Source organism: Heterodontus francisci, chromosome 17 (assembly GCF_036365525.1).
Source record: "Heterodontus francisci isolate sHetFra1 chromosome 17, sHetFra1.hap1, whole genome shotgun sequence".
NCBI classification, from domain to species: Eukaryota; Metazoa; Chordata; class Chondrichthyes; order Heterodontiformes; family Heterodontidae; genus Heterodontus; species Heterodontus francisci.
In genome coordinates this window covers 1,361,485-1,381,419 of record NC_090387.1, presented here as the reverse complement: position 1 = coordinate 1,381,419, position 19,935 = coordinate 1,361,485, and the positions used below count along the sequence as shown (strand labels likewise).

At 44.8% G+C, this 19,935-nt stretch overlaps 1 protein-coding gene across 1 annotated transcript in view; it reads left to right on the top strand.

Annotated features, from left to right (window-relative positions):
- The first annotated feature begins 527 nt into the window (after positions 1-527).
- The window catches only part of cdh15 (cadherin 15, type 1, M-cadherin (myotubule)), a 106,837-nt gene continuing 87,429 nt past the window's right edge, over positions 528-19,935 (top strand). Inside the window, exon 1 of the mRNA XM_068049854.1 lies at positions 528-605. Within this exon, the coding sequence (XP_067905955.1) occupies positions 531-605 (75 nt within the window). The 5' untranslated portion in view covers positions 528-530. The remainder of the gene's footprint in view (positions 606-19,935) is intronic.

The window sequence follows — 19,935 nt, the reverse complement described above, 5'->3', positions numbered from 1 at the left end:
CAGCCTGATACCCTTGATATTCTTGTAATATCCAATGACGCCTCGTTTATATATATATTAATTTACACAAGACGATGACCATGTTTTACCCTCAGAAGTTTCAGTCAACAGTTGTTGGTCTCAGGATAGTTAATCATCAGTAACTGTGTCACTTCCAATTTGAGCATTAATAATTACAACAAACTAATCGTTCTGTTCAAGTTAAAATATCACAATCTGAGTGACTTGTTCGATGCCTGAATTGAGTGGGGAGGTTGGAGCTGGGGGCAGGGTGTGCACAGGTCCAGCAGCTTTGATGGGAGCAGCTGTTTTCCGTCTGTCTTTCTCTCCACAGTTGCTCTGTGTCAGGACACTAATATTTCAGTCTGCCTCTCACTCTCTCCTAAGCACATGTGCCGTCAGTCAATTGGTTTTCCTGGACCCTATGTAGCTCATCAGCTGTCAGTTAATTGGCATCCCAGAGGCAGCAGTCTCACACAGACCAGCTCCCACTCACTATATTTCTGTGGGGCTTTCTGTCGCACTCTTCGATGTTCCGTCTCTTCAGCTTTGGGATGTGGACTGAAACCAGCAGTCTTCTGCTGACTGTGGTTGCACTTCTGCAGGTATGTGTTGCATGTGCGTGTAAACACGTGTGTGTTAAAGAGTATGTGTGTTAAGGAACATTTGCTAAAGTGTGTGAGTTAAGGGCGGTGGGTGGGGTGCGTTTGGCGTTTGTGTGTGTTCACCGATCACCCCTGTGCTCGCTGACCTACTCCCGTTCAAACAATGTCTTGATTTTAAAATTCTCATCCTTGATTTCAAATCTCTCCATGGCCTCGTCCTCTCCCTATCTCTGTGATCTCCTCCAACATTACAACCCTCAGCAATCTGCACTCCTCGAATTCTGGCCTGTTGAACATCCCCGATTTTAATCACTCCACCATTGGTGGCCGCGCCTTTAGCTGCCTAGACTCTAAACTCTGGAATACCCTCCCTAAATCTCTAAAACTCTGGAATACCCTCCCTAAATCTCTAAAACTCTGGAATACCCTCTCTAAATCTCTAAAACTCTGGAATACCATCTCTAAAACTCTGGAATACCCTCCCTAAATCTCTAAAACTCTGAAATACCCTCTCTAAATCTCTAAAACTCTGGAATACCCTCTCTAAATCTCTAAAACTCTGGAATACCCTCCCTAAATCTCTAAAACTCTGGAATACCCTCCCTAAATCTCTAAAACTCTGGAATACCCTCCCTAAATCTCTAAAACTCTGGAATACCCTCTCTAAATCTCTAAAACTCTGGAATACCATCTCTAAAACTCTGGAATACCCTCCCTAAATCTCTAAAACTCTGAAATACCCTCTCTAAATCTCTAAAACTCTGGAATACCCTCTCTAAATCTCTAAAACTCTGGAATACCCTCTCTAAATCTCTAAAACTCTGGAATACCCTCCCTAAATCTCTAAAACTCTGGAATACCCTCCCTAAATCTCTAAAACTCTGGAATGCCCTCCCTAAATCTCTAAAACTCTGGAATACCCTCCCTAAATCTCTCCCGTCTCCACCTCGCTTTCCTCCTTGAACACACTCCTTAAAACCTACCACTTTGACCAAGCTTTTGGTCATCTGACCTAATAGCTCCTTCTGTGGCTCAATGTCATACTTTATTTTATAATGCTGTTTTATTAGATTAAATGTGACACATAAATATGAATTGTATGTGTGAGTGAGTGTGTTTAGGGGTGTGTGAGTTTGGTTTAAGAGTTTGTGTGTGTGTTTAGGGGTGTGAGTGTATATTTAGGGGTTTGTGTGACTTTTTTATTCTTTCATGGGATGTGGGCATCACTGGCGAGGCCAGCATTTGTTGCCCATCCCTAATTGCCCTTGAACTGAGTGGCTTGCTCGGCCATTGTGCATGTGTGTTTAGGGGTCTGTGTGTGTGTGTGTGTGTGTGTAGCATGGTCATACTTGTGTCAGATATTAAGTTTGCATCAGGTGATGTGGATTGAGTCCCTGGTAGTGTTTGTGATTGTGTTTGGACAGATCGATCACAGTCACACTTCACCCTGTGGGTGGAAAGTAACTTTGTACAATAGTGTAAACTGGCAGAGAGTGAGTCAGCAGACAGTTTTCATCTCTCCTCAATTTTATTTCCATTGACTTCAATAGAAGCAAGAATCGAGAGATTCTTTTCGAAATGCAAACTCCAACTCCTGTGCTCCGACACAAATCTCGAGACAGATTGAATGCAGTCACTGGGACTGGGCAGGACATGGAAATACAAAATATTTGGGAAAGATCAGCCTCCTGCACACTGCGGAACTGCCAGTGAAAGTGTGAGCCCAGGATCTGGCTCCATATAACAGGCAGACTGTGAATACAGGATCCTGCTCAGTTTTAAGAACATAGGAATAAGGCCATTCAGCCCCTTGAGACTCCTGCTATTCAATTAGACCATGGCTGATTTGTATCTTAATTCCATTTACCTGCCTTGGTTCTGTGACCCTCAACATCCTTGTGTAATATAAACAATCTCAGTTTTGAAATTTTAAATTGACCCCCAGCCTTAGCTTTTAGGGGAGAGAGTTCCAGATTTCCGCTCCCCTTTGTGTGAAGAAGTGCTTCCTGACATCACCCCGAATGTCCTGGCTCGAAATTTAAGGTTCTGCCCCTTGTTCTGAACTCCCCCCCCACCCCCCCCCCCTCACCCCGCCCCCGCTCCCCTCACCCAGAGGAAATAGTTTCTGTCTATCTACCCTATAAAATCCTTCAATCATTTTAAACACCTCAATCTCTTAATCTTCTGTACTCACAGGAATACAAGCCTAGTTTAAGAACATAACAAAAGATCATAGGAAATAGGAGCAGGAGTCGGCCATTCGGCCCCTTGAGCCTGTTCCACCATTCACTAAGATCATGGCTGATCTGATAGTGGCCAAAATTCCATTTGCCTTCCTAATTATTTGCTGTACCTGCATGCTAATGTTTTGTGATTCATGTACAAGGACACCCAGGTTCTGCAGTCTCTTTCCATTTAACTAATATTCTGTTTTTTTATTCTTCCTGCCGAAGTGGACAACCTCACATTTTCCCACATTATACTCCATCTGCCAAATGTTTGCCCACTCACTTAACCTATTTATATCTCTTTGCAGACATTTTATGGCCTCCTCACAACTTGCTTTCTTACCTGTCTTTGTATCGTCCACAAATTTGGCTACAATACACTCGGTCCCTTCATCCAAGTCATTAATATAGATTGCAAATAGTTGAGGCCCCAGCACTGATGCTGTGGCAGTCCACTAGTTAAGGTCTGACATCCTGAAAATGACCCATTTATCCCGATTCTCTGTTTCCAAGAGGATTTGAGTACAGGAGTAGTGAAGTCTTGCTTCAATTGTATGGAACCTTGGTTAGACTGCACTTGGAATACAGTGTGCAGTTTTGGTCCCCTTACCTTAGGAAGGATATTATTGCCATAGAGGGAGTGCAACGAAGATTCACCAGACTTGTTCCCGGGATGGCGGGACTGACCTATGAAGAGAGATTGGGGAAACTGGGCCTGTATTCTCTAGAGTTTTGAAGAATGAGAGGTGATCTCATTGAAACCTGCAAAATAATTAAAGGGATAGACAGGGTAGATGCAGCTAAGATGTTTCCCCTGGTTGGGGAGTCTAGAACCAGGGGACACAATTTCAAAATAAGGGGGAAGCCACTTAGGACAGAGATGAGGAGAAATTTCTTTACTCAGAGGGTTGTGAATCTTTGGAATTCTCTATCCCAGAGGACTGTGGAAGCTCAGTCATTGAGTATGTTTAAAGTAGAGTTTGACAGATTTCTAAATACAAATGATGTAAGGGGATATGGGGATAGTGTGGGAAAAAGGCATTGAAGTGGATGATCAGCCATGATCATATTGAATGGCGGGGCAGGCTCGATGGGCTGAATGGCCTACTCCTGCTCCTATGTTCCTGTTAGTTAGCCAATCATCAATCCATGCTAATATATTACCCCCACACAATGATCTCATCTTATTTAGTAACCTTTTATATGGCACCTTTTGGAAATCCAAATACACTACATCTACTGGTTCCCCTTTATCTACCCTGCTTGTTAGATCCTCAAAGAACGCTAATAAATCTGTCAAACACAATTTCCTTTCATAAAACCATGTTGACTCTGCTTGATTGTATTATGAATTTCTAAATGTCCTGCTACTACTACATTAATAATGTATCCAGCATTTTCCCAATGACAGATGTTAGGCTAACTGGCTTATAGTTTCCTGCTTTCTGTCACCCCCCTCCACCCACCCACCCCCCCCCCCCCCCCCCCCCGCCCCTTTCCTTGAATAGTGGTGTTACATTTGTGATTTTCCATCCTCTGGGACGTTTCCAGAATCTAGGGAATTTTGGAAATTTACAACAATGCATCCACTATCTCTACAGTCATTTCTTTTAAGACCCCAGGATGCAGACCATCAGGTCCAGGGAACCTGTCAGCCTTTAGTCCCATTAGTTTTCTCAGTACTTTCTCTCTAGTGATATTGATTATTTTAAGTTCCTCCCTCCCTTTTGCCTCTTGATTTTCTGCTATTCTTGGGATACTTTTTGTGTCTTCTACTGTGAAGACAGAGACAAAATATTTTTTCAAAGTCTTTGCCATTTTCTTGTTTCCCAGTCTCATCCTCTAAGGGAGCAACACTTACTTTAGCTACTCTCTTGCTTTATATATACTCGTAGAAGCTTTTACTGTCTGTTTTTATATTTCTTGCTAGTTTACTCGCAGACTCTAATTTTTCCCTCTTTTTTTCCGTCATCCTCTGCTGGTTTCTAAAATTTTCCCAATTTTCTGGCCTGCCACTAATCTTCACAGCATTGTATGCCTTTTCTTTCAATTTGATACCATCCTTAACTTCCTTAGTTAGCCACAGATGATGCAACCTTCTCACAGAGTCTTTCTTTATCAATGGAATATATCTTTGTTGAGAGTTATGAAATATCTCCTTAAGATGTCTGCCATTGCTTCTCTACTGTCTCTCTATGAAGAGAGACTGGATAGACTAGGATTGTTTTCCTTAGAGCAGAGAGGCTGAGGGGGGACCTGATTGAGGTATACAAAATTATGAGGGGCATAGATAGGTTAGATAGGAAGAAACTTTTTCCCTTAGCGGAGGTGTCAATAACCAGGGGGCATAGATTTAAGGTAAGGGGCAGGAGGTTTACAGGGGATTTGAGGAATTTTGTTTCACTCAGAGGGTGGTTGGAATCTGGAACACACTGCCTGAAGGGGTGGTAGAGGCAGGAACCCTCAACATTTAAGACGTATTTAGGTGAGAACTTGAAATGCCATAGCATACAAGGCTACGGGCCAAGTGCTGGAAAATGGGATTAGAATAGATCGGCTTGATGGCCGGCACAGGCATGGTGGGCCGAAGGGCCTGTTACTGTGCATATGACTCTATGACTTTTTAACTTATTTTCCCAGTCTACTTTAGCCAACTCTGTCTTCATACCCTTGTAATTGCCTTTATTTAAGTTTAAGACACTAGTTTCAGACCCAGACTTCTCATCCTCACACTGAATGTGAAATTCTATAATGTTGTGATCGCTCTTGCCTAGAGGATCCTTTACTACGAGGTAATTTATTAATCCAGTCTCATTACACATTACCAGGTCTAAAATAGCCTGCTCCCAGGTGTGTTCCAGAACATATTGTTCTAAGAAACTATCCCTAATACGCTGTATGAACTCATCCGCCAGGCTACCTTTGCTAATTTGATTCATCCAATCCCTACGAAGATTAAAATCACCCATGAATATTACAGTACCTTTCCTGCAAACCCCCATTATTTCTTGATTTATATTCTGATAGGAGGCCTATAAACTACTCCCGCCAGTGACTTCTCTCCTTGCTATTTCTTATCCCCACCCACACTGATTCTACATCTTTGATCTTCTGAGCTAAGATCATATCTCACTACTGTACTGATCTCATCCTTTATTAACAGAGCTACCACACCTCCTTTTCCTATCTTACTATCCTTCCGATATGTCAAATAGCCTTGAATATTTAGTTCCCAGCTTTGGTCACCTTGCAACCACGTGTCTGTAATGGCTATCATATCATACCTATTTATTTCTATTTGTTGTATCAATTCATCCATCTTGTTACGAATGCTGCATCATTCAGATAAGGAGCATTTAATTCTGTCTTTTTACCATTTTTTCCTACTCTGATTTGCTGGTGCACTCTTACGTTTGTACATTCTGTCCCTTCCTGTCACACTCTGGTTATCATTGCCTATTTCACTATCCTGCACTATTGCCTTGTCTTTTTTCATTAACTTTCTAAATTTCCCCTCACCTGAATCCTCGCCCTGACTATTTAGTTTAAAGCCCTCTCTACCACCCTAGTAATACAATTCTCCAGGACACTGGTCCCAGTGTGATTCAGGTGAAGCCCGTCCCAACAGAACAGCTCCCTCTTTCCCCAGCACTGGTGCCAGTGCCCCATGAATCAAAACCCATTTCTCCCACACAAATCTTTAAGCCACGCATTCAACTCTCTAATCTTATTTACCCTATGCCAATTTGCTCGTGGCTCAGGTAGTTTATGCAAAAGCAAAATAATTCAGATGCTGGAAATCTGAAATAAAAACAGTAACTGCTGGAAATACTCAGCAGGTCAGGCAGCATCTGTGGAGAGAGAAGCAGAGTTAATGTTTCAAGTGGATGGTCTTTCAACAATGAAAAGTTAGAGATGTAATAGGTTTTAAGTAAGTGAAAGGGGGAGGATGGGAAAAACAGCAAAATGGAAGATCTGTGATAGGGTGGAAGGCAGGCGAGATTAAATGACAAAAGGGTTCATATATTTCCTCTTGTGGGTGAGTGTTGCCCTTTTAGGACAGAGATGAGGAGAAATTTTTTCTCTCAGAGAGCTGTGCAACTTTGGAACTCTCTGCCTCAGAATGTGGTGGAAGCGGGGTCATTGAATATTTTGAAGGTGGAGGTAGATAGTTTCTTGTTAGGCAAAGGAATCAAAGGTTATCGAGGGAGTAGATGGGAGTGTGGAATTCGAGACACAAACAGATCAACTATGATCTTATGAATGGTGGAGCAGGCTAGAAGGGCCGAATGGCCTACTTCTGCTCCTAATTCATATGTTTGTATGTTCGTAGATGGTGCAAAGCCAAAGGGAGTGGTAATGGGACAGGTAAATAAAAAAAGATGTGCCTAGAAGACATGTGAATGGCAGAACGATCAACAGTTGCTATCCAGAAGCAAAAAAAAAGTAAAAGAGAGAAAAACCAAAACCAAAAATAGGAAACAAAATGAGGGAACAGGTTACAATCTGAAATTGTTGAGTCCAGAAAGCTGTAAAGTGTCTAATCGAAAGATGAGGTACTGTTCCTTGAGCTTGCGTGAGCTTCAGTGGAATAGTACAGGAGGCCAAGGACAGAGAAATCTGAGAGCAAGGAGCAGAATTAAAATGACAGGTGACCAGAAGCTTTGGGTCATGCTCGCAGAATGAACGGAGTGTTCCACAAAGCAGTCAGCTGATCTGCATCTGGTCTCCTCAATTACAGGGGAGGCGGTGGTGTAGTGGTATTATCACTGGACTAGTAACCCAGAGACCCAGGGTATTGCTCTGGGGACATGGGTTCGAATCTCACCACAGCAGAAGGTGTAATTTGAATTTAATAAATCTGGAATTAAAAGCTGGTCTAATGTTGGCCATGAAACCATTGTCAATTGTTGTAAAAACCCATCTGGTTCACTAATGTCTTTTAGGGAAGGAAATCTGCTGTCCTTACCTGGTCTGGCCTACATGTGACTCCAGACCCACAGCAATGTGGTTAACTCTTACATGCCCTCTGAAATGGCCTAGCAAGCCACTCAGTTGTACCTAACCGCTATGAAGTCAACCTCACATGGACTGCAGCGGTTCAAGAAGGCAGCTCACCACCAACTTCTCAAGGGCAATTAGGGCTGGGCAATAAATGCTGGCCTGGCCAGCGACGCCCAGATCCCATGAATGAATTTTTTAAAAAAAGAGCAGACTGCATTGTGAGCAATGAATTTTTAAAAAATCCTTTCAGGGGATGTGGGCATCACTGGCGAGGCCAGCATTTGTTGCCCATCCCTAACTGCCCTTGAACTGAGTGTCTTGCTCGGCCATTTCAGAGGGCAGTTCAGAGTCAACCACATTGCTGTGGGTCTGGAGTCACATGTAGGCCAGACCAGGTAAGGACAGCAGATTTCCTTCCCGAAAGGACATTAGTGAAACAGATGGGTTTTTTCAACAATCAATCACAGAATCACAGAATAATACTGTGCAGAAGAGGCCCTTCGGCCCATCGAGTCTGCACCGATGCATTAAAACACCTGACCTGTCTACCTAATCCCATTTGCCAGCACTTGGCCCATAGCCTTGAATGTTATGACGTGCCAAGTGCTCATCCAGGTACTTTTTAAAGGATGTGAGGCAACCCACCTCTACCACCCTCCCAGTCAGGGCATTCCAGACCGTCACCACCCTCTGCGTAAAGAAGTTCTTCCTCAAATCCCCGTTAAACCTCCCACCCCTTACCTTAAACTTGTGTCCCCTCGTAACTGACCCTTCAACTAAGGGGAACAGCTGCTCCCTATCCACCCTGTCCATGCCCCTCATAATCTTGTACACCTCGATCTGGTCACCCCTCGGTCTTCTCTGCTCCAGCGAAAACAACCCAAGCCTATCCAACCTCTCTTCATAGCTTAAATATTCCATCCCAGGCAACATCCTGGTGAATCGCCTCTGCACCCCCTCCAGTGCAATCACATCCTTCCAATAATGTGGCGACCAGAATTGCACACAGTACTCCAGCTGTGGCCTTACCAAAGTTCTGTACAACTTCAACATGACCTCACTGCTTTTGTAATCTATGCCTCGATTGATAAAGGCAAGTGTCCCATATGCCTTTTTCACCACCCTATTAACCTGCCCTTCTGCCTTCAGAGATCTATGGACAAACACGCCAAGGTCCCTTTGTTCCTCGGAACTTCCCAGTATCAGGCCATTCATTGAATACTTCCGTGTCACATTACTCCTTCCAAAGTGTATCACCTCACACTTTTCAGCGTTAAATTCCATCTGCCACTTTTCTGCCCATTTGACCATCCCGTCTATATCTTCCTGTAACCCAAGAGACTCAACCTCACTGTTAAGCACTCGGCCAATCTTTGTGTCATCCGCGAACTTACTGATCCTACCCCCCACATAGTCATCTATGTCATTTATATAAATGACAAACAATAGGGGACCCAGCACAGATCCCTGTGGTACACCACTGGACACTGGCTTCCAGTCACTAAAACAGCCGTCTGTCATCACTCTCTGTCTCCTACAGCTAAGCCAATTTTGAATCCACCTTATCAGGTTTCCCTGTATCCCATGTGCATTTGTTTTCTTGATAAGTCTCCCATGTGGGACCTTGTCAAAGGTTTTGCTGAAATCCATGTAAACTACATCAACTGCACTACCCTCATCTACACACCTGGTCACAAGCTCAAAAAATTCAATCAAATTTGTTAGGCATGACCTCCCTCTGACAAAGCCATGCTGACTATTCCTAATCAAATTTTGCCTCTCCAAGTGGAGATAGATTCTCTCCTTCAGAATTTTCTCCAATAGTTTCCCTACCACTGATGTGAGACTCACTGGTCTATCGTTCCCTGGCTTATCTCTACAACCTTTCTTAAATAGTGGGACCACATTAGCTGTTCTCCAGTCCTCTGGCACCTCCCCCGTGGCCAGAGAGGAATTAAAAATTTGGGTCAGAGCCCCTGCAATCTCCACCCTCACCTCCCACAGCATCCTGGGACACAAATCGTCTGGACCTGGAGATTTGTCCACTTTTAAGCCTGCCAAAACCTCCAATACCTTGTCACTCCCTATGACAATTTGCTCAAGAACCTCACAGTCTCTCTCTGAGTTCCATATCTACATCCTCATTCTCTTGGGTGAAGACAGATGTGAAGTATTCGTTCAGCACCCTACCAGTGTCCTCTGGCTCCACCCACAGATTTCCCCCTTGGTCCCTAATGGGTCCTACTCTTTCCCTGGTTATCCTCTTCCCATTGATATACTTATAGAATATCTTGGGATTTTCCCTACTTTTACCAGCCAGAGCTTTCTCATATCCCCTCTTTGCTCTCCTAATTGCTTTCTTAAGCTCCATCCGACACTTTCTGTACTCCACTAATGCTTCTGTTGATTTGCTCTCAATGATAATTTCATGGCAGCAAAACTGAGATCAGCTTTCAATTCCAGATTTTTACTAATTAACTGAATTTATTAAGTAATTGAATTTAAATTCCACCAGCTGCCTGAGTGGGATTTGAACCCATGTCACCAGGGCATTAGCCTGGGGCTCTGGATTACTTGTCCAGTGACATTACCACGATGCCATCATCTCCCCTTTAGTGTACTAAATTGAAAGTAAATGTAAATCCATGTTTCACCGAGCAGCAGTGTTTGAGGCCTTGGATGATGAAGAGGGAGGAGGTAAAAGGGAAGATGTTGCATCTCCTGCATTTGCCTGGAAAGGCGCCAGCGGAAGGGAAGGGAATGTTGGGGGTGATTGAGCAGTGGACTCGGACATTACGGAGGGAACAGTCCATTTGGAATTCTGAAAGGGGAGGGGAAGATGTGTTTGGTGGTTGCATCACGTCAGAGGCAGCAGAAATGGCAGAGGCCACTGAATATGAAGGCTGGTGGGGTGGAAGGCGAGGACAAGGAGAAGGGATGGGGTGAGTGCAAAAGTGCAGGAAATGTGATGGGTCGAGTGCCCCATCAATTACAATGGGGGGGGGGGATCCTCAGCTGAGCAAAAAGGAAGACATATTGGAAGCATTAGTATGGATGGTGACATTGTCAGAACAGATGCAATGGAGTATTTCCTGCATTTTCAGTTTTTTATTCCTATTTTATGCAATCTGCCTCAATTTAATCCTTTTAGCCTCTTTACATTTAAAGAATGTTTAAATGTCTGCAAAGTCTCCATGTTCTGTTTTCAACCTTCATCCTCAACTGTTAATGAGCCTCTTGGTCTGTGTCTGTCATAACAGCTGCAAAGTTAAATATCACATCAACTGGTGGTGGCTCCCAGGGGATAGTCTTGGAATCATTCCTCACCATCACTCCTCATCACCACTCCTCATCGTCACTCCTCACCGTCATCCTCACCATCACTCCTCACCGTCATCCTCACCATCACTCCTCACCGTCATCCTCACCATCACTCCTCACCATCACTCCTCACCGTCATCCTCACAGTGGCGCAGTGGTTAGCACCGCAGCCTCACAGCTCCAGCGACCCGGGTTCAATTCCGGGTACTGCCTGTGTGGAGTTTGCAAGTTCTCCCTGTGTCTGCGTGGGTTTTCTCCGGGTGCTCCGGTTTCCTCCCACATGCCAAAGACTTGCAGGTTGATAGGTAAATTGGCCATTAGAAATTGCCCTTAGTATAGGTAGGTGGTAGGGAAATATATAGAGGGATAGGTGGGGATGTGATAGGAATATGGGATTAGTGTAGGATTAGTGTAAACGGGTGGTTGATGGTCGGCACAGACTCGGTGGGCCGAAGGGCCTGTTTCAGTGCTGTATCTCTAAAACTAAAAACTAAAACATCACTCCTCACCGTCACTCCTCACCGTCATCCTCACCATCACTCCTCACCGTCACTCCTCACCGTCATCCTCATCACCACTCCGCACTGTCACTCCTCATTGTCACTCCTCACCATTGCTCCTCACCACCACTCCTCACCGTCACTCCTCACCGTCATCCTCACCATCACTCCTCATCACCACTCCTCATCACCACTCCTCACCGTCACTCCTCACCGTCACTCCTCACCGTCACTCCTCACCGTCATCCTCACCGTCATCCTCACCATCACTCCTCATCACCACTCCTCATCACCACTCCTCATCACCACTCCTCACCGTCATCCTCACCGTCATCCTCACCATCACTCCTCATCACCACTCCTCATCACCACTCCTCATCACCACTCCTCATCACCACTCTTCACCATCACTCCTCACCGTCACTCCTCACCGTCACTCCTCACTGTCACTCCTCATCGTCACTCCTCACCATCACTCCTTACCATTATCCTCACCATTATCCTCATCATCACTCCTCATCACCACTCCTCATCATCACTCCTCATCATCACTCCTCATCCTCACTCCTCATCCTCACTCCTCACCATCACTCCTCACCATCACTCCTCACCATTACTCCTCATCACCACTCCTCATTGTCACTCCGCACCGTCACTCCTCACCATCGCTATCAATCATTTGGAAAGAGGCATCAAGAGTACTCTCAATTTAGCTAATGGTGTGATGTTGTGCGGGTGAGTTAGGAATGTCGAGTAGATGAATAAGGTGCCAGTGATCTGGATTCACTGGGGGAATGGGTCTAAATGTGTGCGACAGCTGCCTGCAATGTGGATTAATGCTCTGTGATGCATTTGGGACTGGGTAATTCCAGGTTTTGCAATGAGACTGCAGAACAAGAGAGGGTGTCACTGCCAAAATATCCATGTTCCAAAGTCAGGAGGCCACAGGAGAAGCCAATGGGATATCGGGTGTGTAGCTCACACAGTTCAATATGAAACATGCTTTATATAGGGCCTCAGAATTCTGTTTCCAGTTTACATCCCCTCACATTGCGAAGGACTTTGGGGCTGTGGAGGAGATCGAGAAAAGGGAAACCAAAATTATACCGGAGTTTCTGGAGTCTCAGTCTCCGTGCTCTCTCTCTCTCTCTCCCTCCCTCCCTCCCTCTCTCTCTCTGGGCTTTCAGTCTCCATCTTCTCTGGACCTGTGACTTTGTGGGGATTTGATTGAGGTTTTGAAAGTAACAAAGGGAATAGATTGAATTCAGCTGGAACAGGATGGGAGGACTTTGGCTATCTGTATAAAATACAGAAACATAATAACACACTGATGGTGCACATAGACTTCACTGTGACAGCATGGGACAGGTTTGGTCAATCATATGTTCCCAACCCAAACAGCACCAGTAACCAAAAAACCAGCCAAGCAATTACAATAAACTAACCAACAAGCAACCATAAAACCAAGGCTTACAGCACAGGCCAAGACCATTCGGCCCATCATGTCAATTCTGGCTTTTCGCTATAGCAAGCTAAAATAAATCCTTTTGTCCTGTTACCTTCCTCTGGTCAAATACTTATCCAAATTTCCCTTAAAAAATGCAATGATCTCTGCCTAAAATACCATTATGGCAAAGTATTCCATACTCCAACACCTTCCAAGTAAAGAATGTTCTCCTAACCTCTCTCCACACTCTCCATTGTTGACTCCACCACCAGAGGGAATATTCTTTTCCTATTCACACCATCAAAATACTTCATAAAAAATTCAAACACCTCTATTAATTCTCTGCGCATTGACCAGAAACTTAACTGGACCAGTTATCTAAATGTTGTGACTACAAGAGCAGGTCATAGGCTGGGAATCCCGAGGCGAGTAACTCACCTCCTGACTCCCCAAAGCCTGTCCACCATCTGCAAGGCACAAGTCAGGAGTGTGATGGAATACTCTCCACTTGCCTGGATGGGTGCAGCTCCAACAACACTCAAGAAGCTCGACACCATCCAGGACAAAGCAGCCCACTCGATTGGCACCCCATCCACCATCTTCATATGAACATACGAATTAGGCCTTTCGAGCCTGCTCTGCGATTCAATAAACTCATGGCTGAACTGATTACCCACATTTCCATCCACCCCCGATAACCTTCCATCCCCTTGCTTATCAAGAATCTATCTCCCTCGGCCTTAAAAATATTCAAAGACTCTGCTTCCACAGCCTTCTGAGGAAGAGAATTCCAAAGACTCACAACTCTCAGAGAAAACATTTCTCCTCATTTCTGTCTTAAATGGGCGACCCCTTATTTTTTAAACAGTAACCCCGAGTTCTAGATTCTTCCACAAGAGGAAACATCCTTTCCACATCCACCCTGTCAAGACCCCTCAGGATCTTATATGTTTCAATCAAGTCGCCTCTTACTCTTCTAAACTCCAGCGGATACAAGCCTAGCCTGTCCAATCTTTCCTCATAAGACAACCTGCCCATTCCAGTAAACCTTTTCCCTAAGACAGATGTTAAGCTAACTGGTCTGCAGTTTCTAGCTTTCTGTCTTCCTCCCTTATTGAATAAAGGAATTACATTCGCTATTTTCCGATCTAACGGAACCTTTCCCGAATCTAGGGAATTTTGGAAAATTAAAACTAACGCAAGTTCCCCTCCAAGCCACACACCATCCTGACTTGGAACTATATCGCCGTTCCTTCACTGTCGCTGGGTCAAAATCCTGGAACTCCCTTCCTAACAGCACTGTGGGTGTACCTACCTCACATAGTGGTTCAGGAAGGCAGCTCACCACCACTTTCTCAAGGGCAATTAGGGATGGGAAATAAATGCTGGCCTGGCCAGCGATACCCACTTCCCACGAACAAATTTTTAAAAAAGCCTTTTCTGCTCCAGTGGGAACAGTCCCAGTACCTCCAGTCTCTTTTTAAAAAAATTCATTCATGGGATGTGGGCGTCGCTGGCCAGGCCAGCATTTATTACCCATCACTAATTGTCCTTGACAACTGAGTGGCTTGAAATATTGAAAATGCTGGTCCCTTTAATTAAACAGGACTCATTTCCGTGTTAATAGAGAGCAGGTGATGCTCATTATAGTTTTGCTGGGTTTTTGCCCTGTGGGTGAGTTCCTCTGGACAGGGAGTTAGTTCAGAAGGGAAGAGTAGGAACTGATATTTGGACTGAACTATGAATTGATAACAAAACAGTTGTGTATCGGGGATTGTCATCAGCTTCCTCATTTTGGTGAATAGCTATTTGCTTGTTTAACATGGCTTGCTAGGCTGTTCCAGAGGGCAGTTAAGAGTCAACCACTGTGGTCTGGAGTCACATGTCGGCCAGACCAGGTAAGGACAGCAGATTTCCTTCCCTAAAGGATATTAGTGAACCAGATGGGTTTTTGCAACAATCAATGATAGTCTCAGTAATGATGTCATGAAACTAGTTTTCAATTCCAGCTTTTTTATGAATTAATTGAATTTAAGTTTCACCAGCTGCTATGGTGGGATTTGAACCAATGTCCCCAGGACACTAGCCTGGGCCTCTGGATTACTAGTTCAGCAACATTACCACGATCATCACCTCAATCAACATCACAAAAAACAGATAGTCTGGTCATTGTCACGTTGCTGTTTGTGGGATCTTGCTGTGTGGAAATTGTCTGCTGTGTTTCCTACATTAAAACAGTGACAACACTTCAAACGTACATCATTGGCTGTAAAGTGCTTTGAGATGGCCAGTGGTTGTAAAAGGTGCTACATAAATGCAAGTTTTTTTTTTCTATTTAAAACTACTGGAAATGCTCAGAACCATTTTAATGTTTAATGGATGTGCTCTAAGGTACTGCATTACTATTTAAAATAATTAAGAAATTCTAATATTTGGAAATAATCTCTGGCCTTTGCTAAGGTTTATCTCCTTCCTGCTCAGTGATCCCCATCTGTCCTCAAATTCTGACTCTGGGGTGCAGTTCCTTTGGTAGCTTCAGCCAAAAAGCCATTTTTGTGTGTGAACCCACACCCTGAACATCAGTTGCCACTAAACTGGCCCAGTTAATTCACATTTGTACATTTTTGCCTCTCCAGCCCAGGTCCATAGCTTCCTGCCACATTTAGTATCACCAGCTTACAACATACACCAAGTACCCGGGATCCCGCTGGTCTCTGTAAGGCAGTGTCCCAATAAGCTCTGCATTTCATAGAATCTTCCAGCACAATAGGTCATTTGGCCCCTCTTTGGTAAAGCTATCCAATTAGTCCCGCTCCCCACTGCTCTTTCCCCATTCCCTATAAATCTTTACCTTCAAGTATTTATTCAATTCCCTTTTTGAAAGTTACTATTGAATCTGCTTCCACTGTCCTTTCAGGCAGCGCGTTCCAGATCACAACCTGTGTTCAAAAAAAAAATCTCCTCATTCCCCTTACAAACATACGAATTAGGAGCGGGAGGAGGCCACTCGGCCCCTCGAGCAGGCTCCGCCATTCAACAAGATCATCACTGATCTAAAAGTAACCTCAACTCCACATTCCCACCTACCCCCAAGAACCTTTCACCCCCTTGCTTATCAAGAACCCTTTTCTTCCTCAAAAGGCAGTGGAAGCAGAGTCTTTGAATATTTTTAAGGCAGAGGGAGATAGATTCTTGATAAGCAAGGGGGGTGAAAGGGTATTGGGGGTAGGTGGGAATGTGGAGTAATCAGTTCAGCCATGAACTTATTGAATTGCAGGGGGAATTTAGGGAGTTCGGTAGAAAGTTAAAAGACAGGACCTCTGGGGTTGTAATCTCGGGATTACTCCCTGTGCCACGTGCCAGTGAGGCTAGAAATAGGAAGATAGTGCAGCTAAACACATGGCTGAACAGCTGGTGTAGAAGGGAGGGTTTCAGATATCTGGATCATTGGGATCTATTCAGGGACAGATGGGACCTGTACAAGAAGGACGGGTTGCATCTAAACTGGAGGGGCACTAATATCCCGGCTGCAAGGTTTGCTAGCGTCACTCGGGAGGGTTTAAACTAGTGTGGCAGGGGGGTGGGAACCAGAGCAATAGGACAGCTAGTGAAATAAATGAGGAGGACATAGTAAATAAGGCCAGTAAGACTAAGAGGAAGAGCAGGCAGGGAGATGTTGCGGAGCACAGCGGGACTGGTGGTCTGAAGTGCATTTGTTTCAATGCGAGAAGTATAACAGGTAAGGCAGATGAACTTAGAGCTTGGATTAGTACTTGGAAATATGATGTTGTTGCTATTACAGAGACTTGGTTGAGGGAAGGACAGGATTGGCAGCTAAATGTTCCAGGATTTAGAAGCTTCAGGCGGGATAGAGGGGGATGTAAAAGGGGTGGGGGAGTTGCATTACAGGTTAAGGAGAATATCACAGCTGTACTGCGGGAGGACGCCTCGGAGGGGTCATGCAGCGAGGCAATATGGGTGGAGCTCAGGAATAGGAAGGGTGCAGTCACGATGTTGGGGGTTCACTACAGGCCTCCCAACAGCCAGCGGGAGGTAGAGGAGCAAATATGTAGACAGATTTTGGAAAGATGTAAAGGTAACAGGGTTGTAGTGGTGGGTGATTTTAACTTCCCCAATATTGACTGGGACTCACTTAGTGCTAGGGGCTTGGATGGGGCAGAATTTGTAAGGAGCATCCAGGATGGCTTCTTGAAACAATATGTAGATAGTCCAACTAGGGATGGGGCCGTACTGGACCTGGTATTGCGGAATGAGCCCTGCCAGGTGGTCAAAGTTTCAGTAGGGGAGCATTTCGGGAACAGTGACCATAATTCCATAAGTTTTAAGGTACTTGTGGATAAGGATAAGAGTAGTCCTCGGGTGAAGGTGCTAAATTGGGGGAAGGCTAATTATAACAATATTAGGCACGAACTGAAGAATTTAGATTGGGGGCAGCTGTTTGAGGGTAAATCAACATCTGACATGTGGGAGTCTTTCAAACGTCAGTTGATTAGAATCCAGGACCAGCATGTTCCTGTGAGGAAGAAGGATAAGTTTGGCAAGTTTCGGGAACCTTGGATAACGCGGGATATTGTGAGCCTAGTCAAAAAGAAAAAGGAAGCATTTGTAAGTGCTGGAAGGCTAGGAACAGACGAATCCCTTGAGGAATATAAAGACAGTAGGAAGGAACTTAAGCAAGGAGTCAGGAGGGTGAAAAGGGGTCATGAAAAGTCATTGGCAAACAGGATTAAGGATAATCCCAAGGCTTTTTATACATATATAAAGAGCAAGAGGGTAACTAGGGAAAGGGTTGGCCCGCTCAAGGACAGAGCAGGGAATCTATGTGTGGAGCCAGAGGAAATGGGCGAGGTACTAAATGAGTACTTTGTATCAGTATTCACCAAAGAGAAGGACTTGGTGGATGATGAGTCTAGGGAAGGGAGTGTAGATAGTCTCAGTCATCTCATTATCAAAAAGGAGGAGGTGTTGGGCGTCTTGCAAAGCATTAAGGTGGATAAGTCCCCAGGGCCTGATGGGATCTACCCTAGAATACTGAGGGAGGAAAGGGAAGAAATTGCTGGGGCCTTGACAGAAATCTTTGCATCCTCATTGGCTACAGGTGAGGTCCCAGAGGATTGGAGAATAGCCAATGTTGTTCCTTTGTTTAAGAAGGGTAGCAAGGATAATCCAGGAAATTATAGGCTGGTGAGCCTTACGTCAGTGGTAGGGAAATTATTAGAGAGGATTCTTCGGGACAGGATTTACTCCCATTTGGAATCAAACGAACTTATTAGCGAGAGGCAGCATGGTTTTGTGAAGGGGAGGTCGTGTCTCACTAATTTGATTGAGTTTTTTGAGGAAGTGATGAAGATGATTGATGAAGGAAGGGCAGTGGATGTTATCTATATGGACTTCAGTAAAGCCTTTGACAAGGTCCCTCATGGCAGACTGGTACAAAAGGTGAAGTCACATGGGATCAGAGGTGAGCTGGCAAGATGGATACAGAACTGGCTCGGTCACAGAAGACAGAGGGTAGCAGTGGAAGGGTGCTTTTTTGAATGGAGGGATGTGACTAGTGGTGTTCCGCAGTGATCAGTGCTGGGACCTTTGCTGTTTGTAGTATATATAAATGATTTGGAGGAAAATGTAGCTGGTCTGATTAGTAAGTTTGCAGACGACACAAAGGTTGGTGGAGTTGCGGATAGTGATGAGGATTGTCAGAGGATACAGCAGGATATAGATCGGTTGGAGACTTGGGCGGAGAAATGGCAGATGGAGTTTAATCCGGACAAATGTGAGGTAATGCATTTTGGAAGGTCTAATGCAGGTGGGAAGTATACAGTAAATGGCAGAACCCTTAGGAGTATTGACAGGCAGAGAGATCTGGGCGTACAGGTCCACAGGTCACTGAAAGTGGCAACGCAGGTGGATAAGGTAGTCAAGAAGGCATACGGCATGCTTGCCTTCATCGGTCGGGGCATAGAGTATAAAAATTGGCAAGTCATGCTGCAGCTGTACAGAACTTTAGTTAGGCCACACTTAGAATATTGTGTGCAATTCTGGTCGCCACACTACCAGAAGGACGTGGAGGCTTTGGAGAGGGTACAGAAGAGGTTTACCAGGATGTTGCCTGGTCTGGAGGGCACCAGCTATGAGGAGAGGTTGGATAAACTCGGATTGTTTTCACTGGAACGACAGAGGTGGAGGGGCGACATGATAGAGGTTTACAAAGTTATGAGCGGCATGGACAGAGTGGATAGTCAGAAGCTTTTTCCCAGGGTGGAAGAGTCAGTTACTAGGGGACATAGGTTTAAGGTGCGAGGGGCAAAGTTTAGAGGGGATGTGCGAGGCAAGTTCTTTACACAGAGGGTGGTGAGTGCCTGGAACTTGCTGCCGGGGGAGGTGGTGGAAGCAGGTACGATAGCGATGTTTAAGAGGCGTCTTGACAAATACATGAATAGGATGGGAATAGAGGGATACGGTCCCCGGAAGTGCAGAAGGTGTTAGTTTAGGCAGGCATCAAGATCTGCGCAGGCTTGGAGGGCCGAATGGCCTGTTCCTGTGCTGTACTGTTCTTTGTTCTTTGAATGGCGGAGCAGGCTCGAGGGGCCGAGTGGCCTACTCCTGCTCCTAATTCATATGTTTGTTTGGTTCTTTTACCAATTATTTTAACTCTGTCTTCTGGTTACTGACCTTCCTGCCACTGGAAACAATTTCTCCTTATTTACTATATCAAACCCCTCTTAATCCAAAATGCCTCAATTAAATCTCCCTTTAACCTTCTCTGCTCTCAAGACGCAATCCCAGCTTCTTCAGTCTCTCCACGTAAC